Source organism: Emydura macquarii, unplaced genomic scaffold (assembly GCF_026122565.2).
Source record: "Emydura macquarii macquarii isolate MOO-44397 ecotype Brisbane River unplaced genomic scaffold, CSIRO-AGI_Emac_v2 contig_2768, whole genome shotgun sequence".
Taxonomy (NCBI): Eukaryota; Metazoa; Chordata; order Testudines; family Chelidae; genus Emydura; species Emydura macquarii.
Window position 1 is genome coordinate 45,273,469 of NW_027132905.1, and position 8,662 is coordinate 45,282,130.

Sequence of the window (8,662 nt, forward strand, 5' to 3'; positions counted from 1 at the left end):
GGGTAAGGAAATGGTGGGTGAGATTAGAAGGGAATGGGAAAGAATTGAATGGAGAAGTACATCAGAATCTTTCCTGCCTGGATTGTGGCTGGAAACATGGTTCACCAACTTCTCATATGAATAAAAATGTTGGGCATGAGAAGGAAGACTTGTGTTTTATCATTATTACATCAGGTTCCAGAACAGCTCTTTCTGACATCTTTTTTTCCCCCCCACCTCCCACCCCTCTGCAAAGGTCGTTTCGGTAACTCTATTATCCGAGGTCTTCTTGCCATGAGCCTGACAGCCAATGCTATCTTCACATCAGCCTACCTCTATCAGAGCCTGCGCTGACCCGCCCTGCCCCTCTTCGTGGCCCCACCCACTTCCCAAGAGACTCTGATGAGAAGAATTCAACCACAGCTTTGGGGTCTTATGGCCGTGTCACTGGTGCATGCTGCTTATCAACCACTGCCTGCCAGGCTGCAGTGACAAAGAACCAGACAAAGAACTGCTGCTGCTGCCACCTCTGAGCAGAACGTATCGAAGAGTTGTGGTGGTGCTGGAGGTGGCCAGCGGGACTCCTAGCAATAGCCGGTGAGAGGTCAGCTAATGTCCCTTGCACCTTCTTTCTTTCTAAATAATTGGACTGTGGCATGAACCAGAGAAGGTGTAAATGACCTGGTTGGCTTTGTCTCATCCCCTCTACCTGATATATTAACCAACCTCGGACGGATGGTGGTGATGGAATAAGAATTAGAACAAATAAGCTGGAGACGAGGCAGGACCTGGGCTTCGTTAATTGAAACAGCCTCATTTCCTTGTTGACTCCTATTCTCTCTCCCTCCCCCTTTCTCCTATTAGTTCTGTATGAATGGTTTTATGTCCTCCTTAAGATTGCCGGAGCCCTTTGGGGGGAACCGTAGCTGCTCTGTGATTCGTGTGTATACCTGCGTGCATACATATGTACACTTCCACCTGGGCTGCTGTCTGAGGTCTCTCTTGCCTGCTTGGCTAAACTGCAAGTCTCTCTCAGCTAGAGATGCCAGACCTGCACCAGATTAGCTAAGCATCCAGGGTGTCCCTTAAAATCCGGGGTGCTCACCCAAGACTTTCAAAAAATAGTTTCTGATTTTGGGAGTCTCCATTTTTGGGTGCCCAACTTGAGATGCCTTAAAGAGAAGCTAGGTTAATTTTTTCCAGAGGGTGAGTGCTCAGCACTTCCTGGAAGTTGGGCCACTTTAAGGTTTGAAGTTGGGCACCCAAAATCACTAAGTATGTCTAAAAATTGTGACCCTAGTGTCTAAATTCCTACATCCCAAGCACATGGCACAAAGGGAGTTCTGGCTAATGATAAGGATGTGGCCTCTGAAGCATGACAGGACTCGGCCAAGAACCTTCCTGTTCTCCTTTTGGTCATAAATTATCTTACCTCTCCCCATCTTCTGTTCTTGAACTACTGAATTGTGCTTGCCATGTCTCTTGCCCTCTGCATGCCCTGCTACTGTCTGCTTTGGGCATTCCTCTTCCTCCTACACACAGACACACACACACATGGGAGGCTGTGGGTGATTTGCCCAGTAATCTGAAACTCTCACCTCATAGTGGAGATCAGGTTCTTTAAGAATGTGTTTTTCCTTCATGTTGCTTATTGAGCTATCACACCCTCTTCTAGGACAAACAAAATGATAATCTTATACTCTAGACTGTGTGCTGCAGATCCAGGTGCGTGGCCTTTATTGCTGGTGACTTGGGTGTGGAAACCAACTCTCCCTGTGTCTCTTGCACCTATTCCTGCATTATCTTAGCAGCCCACTTCCAGTCATTATACTGACATTCGCTGCTCAGCAAAGCCCTTGTGCTGCTTTCTCCTCTCTCTCGTTACGTGCAGGAGACAGTGGCGTACCAAGCGGGAGACGGGGGGGGCAGGCCCCCAGGCGCTGGCCTGCAGGGGTCACCAGGCTGGCCCTTCATGATGGGCAGGGAGCACAGGAGGTGCTGAGCAGTGCAGAGCCTCCTGCACGCTCCGTGAAGGTTTGGCCCAGAGTGCACTTAGCCATCACTCCAGCCCTGCGCCAGCTCAGATGGGGCAGCCTCACCCTCTGGCTGGGGGCGGGCCGGACAGGCCCTTCATGACACGCTGGGGGGGAAACACAGGAGTGGGAGCAGCCGCCCCTCAGTCTCCTGCACCACTCATTCTCTGCCAGTTGTGAAGGGCTGGCCCAGCCCCCGTCCCCAGGCCGGGGTGGGGAGTCAGGCCGCTCCCATCCAAACTGGCACTGGGCTGCGGGGCTGCAGCAGGAGAGGCGCCACCTGCGGGGAGGGGGGCACGCGACAGAGCCAAGCCTGCATTTGAGCCCCCTTGCGCCTCGCCTCCCCTCCTCCTCCCCCCAAGGTACAGACCTCCCTCCCTGCGGCAGCTGGGGTGCGGCATCAGGACCCTTCCTGCCGTATGTGGGTGTGAGGCAGGGGGCACAAATTAAGGCTTGGCCCCTGAGCCGGAGACCCTCCGTACACCACTGGCAGGAGACTGACTGACTGCCACATACTCTTACCAAGAGATTGTGGAAGTGTGATGTCTGACTCTGCAGCTTTGTCTTGACTCTCCTTTGTTCTGGCCTAGGTATATCAGGCAACTCCTTCACCAAGGCCTAAATTCAGATTAGCCACTGCATGAGAAATAGTGGGCCATGTCACTGCTGATTAGTAACTCCATAACTTGCATTAACCGTTTCACATGTTGGGCTAGTCCAAATCTCACTGTGTTGAAATTTGTGTCCCGTTTAAATTTCTTTGGGTTGTATTTAGTGTTATACAGGCAAAAAAACTGGTAGTGCCTGAACTGGAGGGCATTCTACAAGCTTCTCCACACAGCTGTGCCACTGTCACTCACTCTGGACCTGCAACAACATGTATCTTGGTCAAGGCCCCATGTCCACATGCTCCTAAGCAGAGACTTGCATGCTGTAGAGGACGGTGGCCTTGTGTGTCTTATGATAGATGTGCACTGTGACTTTGCTTATGCCACGAAATGCATTTCACTACTCAACTCACAATCTGCCGTACTTACCCACTGCCACATCTAGCACACGGCCCCACTTAACGTGGCTTTTATTTGTCCCCACCAAACTCCAATGCTGGATTTGCCCCTTTCCAGCATTTCTCCTTTGTTCCCAGCACCCATGGCTCTGTAGCCTCCCACTCCATTCTTTCTCCCTCTAGCACATTTCTTGTTTCGGGAACTCCTTAATTCCATTTCTGAATCTGCTGCCAGTTTGCCAAGCATTTAGCTGAATCTGTTTTAAGACTTTCTGGATGCTCTCACTTAAGAGGAAAATAAGCCCTTTCAATCTGGTGCTAGAACAATTCAGGAGTGGTGCTATTGTTGATGCAAAGCCTTCACTGTTGTTAGTGTGCGTGTGTGTGTGTACATGTGTATATAAATGTTTGAAGAGTTTCATTTTGAAAGATCTGAGCCTGTTTGTCACTATATTGTCAGCCTTAATCCAGCTACCGGCCACTGTGTCCATCTTGCTGCTGCTGCTGTTTCTATATAATGCTGGTTTGGAGGAATCGGGGGGGGGATCTGGTTCCTCAATCAAAATACTTGTGCATGAATTGCTGGTGGCATTGGTCTTCATCCAATATTGTTCAGGGATGGAATTTTATTTTTATAAATGTTTTTGCTGTAAAATTCTTTGGCGGTGGGGAGATGGGAATGGATGTAAACGTTCTGTACATTAAACAAGATTTGAGTTTTATTTAAATAAGGTCAAGGTTGGTTTAGAGGTGGGATATAAATGAACTCTTAGCAAAAGTAACCTCAGCCCTGCTGCTGAATGCTCATTCTCTCTCATCCCAGCTCTCCCTTAAAGATGCATACATCCTTTCTCTCTGTGCCCAGGTTTATTATGCATGTCCCAAGACCATGGAGAGTCTTCCTATGATTGTTGGTTCTGAATTAAGAGTATCTTGGATTCCAAATGCTACTTTTCCCGAATGTGGCAGTATCAATAGGGGTGATGTATATTGTTAAGCAAGTGGAGAGAGTTGGGAGGACAAGTTGTCATATCCTATCCTAGAAATGAGCATTCCTGGCATATGCCGCTTAGTCAGTGGCAAATTTTGGCCTGAGACTGTCCAAATCCCACTCCCAATTCCTGGGGGATGGCAACATTGTGAAACGTAGCTGAACCAGTTGGGGGTCTCTAAAGTGATGCAGCTGGGAGCCTTTGCTGCCTCTGGATATCTCTGGATGCTGCTATATTTCCCAGCCACCATTCCTGGAAATCTCAGTCTTAACCTCTATCCCAGATGTCTGTAAGAAGGTCAGAAAACACCTATTTGGGCGGTGCAAGGAGGCTGTTTCCCCAAACACTGCCTCCAGAAGTCACTATCAAAACACACTGTGTCCTTGGATGGGTGGGGAGGGTCTTGGGGTATATGGGGGGGGGCCCCACAGAGAATGGTAAAGAGGAGTCCTAAACCTCATCTCCTACTAAAGAAATGTTTTATGTTATCTGTATGCTTGTTTTGGGCTCTAACTGTTGAGTTACATTGCGCTCCTGCTGCGGGGAAATCTGTCCCCAGGAGTTTTTAGTTCATGCTCTGTGTTTAAAGAGGAATATTTTTCTTTAAAAAAACAAAAAACATACCAAAAAAATTGATATTATTAATCTCACTACAGTGTCTTTTATTTCTGTGTGCGTGCGTGCGTGTGTGTGCGCGCATGTGCGTGTGTTCATCTTTCAGTCAAGCTGTGATCTCAAAGCTAGAGAGTTCGCAGACACCTCAAGGCAGTGCAAGTTGCCCCCGTGCAGTGCCCCACCAATCTGATGCTATCCTGACCTGGAGGGACTCCCCTATAGCAGTGGTTCTCAACCTATTTACCATTGTGGGCAGCATATGCAGCTCTCTGTTGTGTGGGCCAGACCCACAGAGTACATACATTACTTCTATGGCCCTGAGAATATCACTTGGGCTGCAGCTGTGTGCTGATTGGACTGCAAGCGGCCTTCATGCTGTGAGTTGAGAACCACTGACCTATAGGCTGACTGGGAAACTTGACAGCCTTGGTCATTCAATTCTTTCTCCTCCATTGGGACTGCCAGCAAGAGTGTCAGTTGTGAATGGGGATTTTGTGATGTGGATGTGTATCCATTAGAAACTAGATTCAGACCCACCAACATCTACCATGTCAGCCACTGACCAGCCCCTGAGCTGGTGCTAACTTTAGTTTCTAATTTGCCAAAACATCAGCTGTAAGAGAGAGAGTCTGTTTCCCATTATCAGCCCTTTAATCGTCTAGACTCATTTCTGCTGGATATATCATTTACATTCAATAAGAGGACACTGGCTCTCAACCTTTCCAGACAACTGTACCCCTTTCAGGAGTCTGATTTCTCTTGCGTACCCCCAAATTTCATCTCATTTAAAAACTACTTGTTTACAAAATCAGACATAAAAAGACAAAAGTGTCACACCACATTATTACTGAACAATTGCTTACTTTCTCATTTTTACCATAGAATTATAAAATAAATAAATTGGAATATAAACACTGTACTTATATTTCAGTGTATAGAGCAGTATAAGCAAATCCTTGTATAAAATTTTAGTTTGTACTGGCTTCTCTGGTGCTTTTTATGTAACCTCTTGTAAAACTAAGCAAATAGCTAGATGAGTTGATGTACCGGAAGACCTCTGCGCATCCCCAGGGTTACACGTACCCCTGGTTGAGAACCACTGGCACAGCAGATGTGTTCTGTAAGATGTGCTAGAAAAATTAGGCTCTTCCCCCTTCAATGCTTTCTTATTGATGATGTGTGTCCATCAAAGAAGCATTTTTCAGATTCTCCTTTACTATTTGGGATTCTTGTTGCCCACCATGGGGAAAATGAACCAGAATGTCTTTTTAATGGGGGAGAGTTTGTTCCTGCTAGGCTCTGTATGGTCCCCTATTTATTCTCCATTGTCAGTCCCGCCACCCAGCTGGTAACTTGCCTATAAACCCAGTGCTAATCACATTCCAGCTAGCTAGCTGGGATGCACTACGCACGTTGGGTTTGCCTGTGCTAAATACAATGCAACTTGAGCATAGAAAAATTAGACTGAGAAAGAGACTGACATTACTGCCTACTATTTAACATGTTGATTTCATAGATGTGTTCATTTTAAAATGTCTTTGATGGCCCCATTCACTAGGCCAATAACACTCAAAGAAGGAAATTGGGTTGGTTGGCATGATTTGTTCTTGACAGATCCATGCTGGCTAATCCTTATCCTCTAGGTGCATACAAATTGATTGTTTAATAATTTGTTCCAGTATTTTTCCAGGTATCCAATTTAGGCTGAATGGTCTATAATTCCCTGTGTCCTTTTTAAAGAAAGAATGCTTGGAGTTGACAATATCATGTCCTTGTCTGTGAAGACTTCTATATCTGGCTCATAAAGATACATCTGAAGAGTGATGTTTTGTCTAGTTTCCTCTTTTGAAATGCACCAAATTGTATCATTAGGAAAATATCAAAATAGCCTCAGAAGAAAATATTGTTGGACTCCCTGAAAGGGCTGCAATGTCCTCATACCATGCACATTTCTCATTTCAAACACTATCAGGTATTATTAGAATCTCATGGGTCTGCCAATTACAATTAATAGCTGTGTTAGTGATGTATTTTTATTCTGTGTGCAAGGACTTGAACACCATGTAATTCAGTTGCTCCTGTAAAAGAAACTGACCTCTATCATCCATATATACCTGCTTACAAATCTTCACAGAAACTGTTTCAAAGGAGAGCGATCATTGGTGGTGGAAATAGTTCATTCTGAATGTCTTTTGTGCTGTTTCTACCCTCATTATTTTATGGGTATTTTTAAGGCAGAGAGTGAAGATTAGACCTTTAGTAATCTGAATTAAATGGAGCATGACAGCTTTGTGTGACCCACTAGCAGTAAGCTACCACTGCTTTGGATCTAAATTCAAGAGAATGAAACTCAAATACCAAGTCATTCTTTCTCTTTCCTCATTTTATAAAAATGGATTCAAGCCCACATTGCCCAGACAAAAAGCTCTAATAACTTTTATTTTTTAATGAAGGGGAATGGTGATGAAAGCAGCAGTCTTCAGAGGAGGAGGAGATTTTTTTTTTATTAATGGCAAGGGTAGGTAATGTTTTGACTTGGAATTAAGACAGCTTTGGTGATGGTGAGGGGGAGTGTTTAGAAGCAGATGCAGAGGCTCTTTAAGAATCCAATATGTGAACTGCACTGTAATCAGGATCAAGATTAAATGCTATCCCTCTCTCATTGACTCTTCTTTAAGTGTTTGGTAAATTGTAGAGCTTGTGAATATGACAGGGTCTGATAAGAAACAAGCATGGGGTGGGCAGGAGCTGCCATAGCACTGTGTAGATAGTATTCTGCGGCTATGCCTTCTTCACCTAAGGGATAAGCCATCAAACCCATTCCTCCACCTGGTATAAGGGGAGGCTGCTGGAAGTATGGGTGTTGAGGAATGGATAGAGTGCTAGATTGAGCCTGACTGACCATTCTGTCTTGTGGCCCAAGTCCGATCTCTTTCTATGGGGGCCTTTAAGACCAATGCCTTGATTCCTGGGAGACTGCTAATTTTTTTAAAGAACTATTTACTTAATGACAGCACATTGCTAACTTTTTTAATGTCCCAATTTTCCTTACTAGCCTCTTAAATATCCTGCAAAACATACAGTATAATTTTAGTTTTATTTTCATATTTAAATAAATAGATTTATAGATCAATAGTAAATAACTTCTATTCACAGGCTATCATTGACCCTTACTCTTTAATTCAAATGTTGTTTACAGGCCTGGTGTGAGAGATGTCAATAGGACAACTCCTATTGATTTCAGTGGGAGGAAGATCAGCTGTCATTAAATTACAATATTTAATAAAGTAACTTCTCATAAGCAGAGGGGATGTTTCACTATTTCTAACCTTAACCATATCCGACCTTAAACCATCTTGAACCCTCTTCTTGATCTTGGTTATCTGTGATCAAGACCTCTCCTATGTAGTAGCTCCTGATAACTGCTCATCAACTGGAATTTTATTACTAATGAATTTACTGTCACCTCCAAGAAAGAGGCAAGTAGATGCTGCTCTGGGTGTTTTTAAATTGAGTGTGGGCCCTAGTCACTGAGGGGTGAGGTGCCTGGCCTAAATCTTTCTGCACTAAAACAAAATGCCCCAGGGCCAGCTTGTGTGCTCTCCAACAGGATTGAAATATCTCCAGCGTTGTCCTCAGACAAGGCCTCCCTCCCTACTGCCGAGGGCCCCATGTCCTCTTTGGAAGCGGCTATGCTGCCATGGGGCCACATGTGGTTTGGTTCACTTGTCTGACGGGCCATGGGCTCCCTCACCAGTCTTTCCTCAGGGTACTGCTGCTCTGGGGCAATCTCCCAGAATGCTCTGCGGCTGGCAGCTGAGGTGGTCGCTAGGGTGACTGCAGCCACAGGGCCGTGCAGCTGCCCTCAGTGAGGGTAAATACAGGCCGGACCCTGATGGTGATCCGATCCAGCCCAGCTGGTGGGGGGGGGAAGGGGGTTAAACCACTTCCCTTACAAGCAGTTCAGGGGGCTGGTGTAGACAAGACCTGAGGGGGCTCTACAACGATGGGGGAGGGGGCACCCTTCTGCTTAGCCC

The 8,662-nt window shown here is 45.8% G+C and overlaps 1 protein-coding gene across 3 annotated transcripts in view; it reads left to right on the plus strand.

The window, feature by feature from the left end:
• The window catches only part of TMEM201 (transmembrane protein 201), a 51,801-nt gene extending 47,141 nt beyond the window's left edge, over positions 1-4,660 (plus strand). For all 3 annotated transcript variants that reach the window (XM_067567342.1, XM_067567340.1, XM_067567341.1), the window contains exon 11: positions 236-4,660. In XM_067567342.1, the coding sequence (XP_067423443.1) occupies positions 236-333 (98 nt within the window). In that variant the 3' untranslated portion in view covers positions 334-4,660. The remainder of the gene's footprint in view (positions 1-235) is intronic.
• The last annotated feature ends 4,002 nt before the right edge of the window (positions 4,661-8,662 follow it).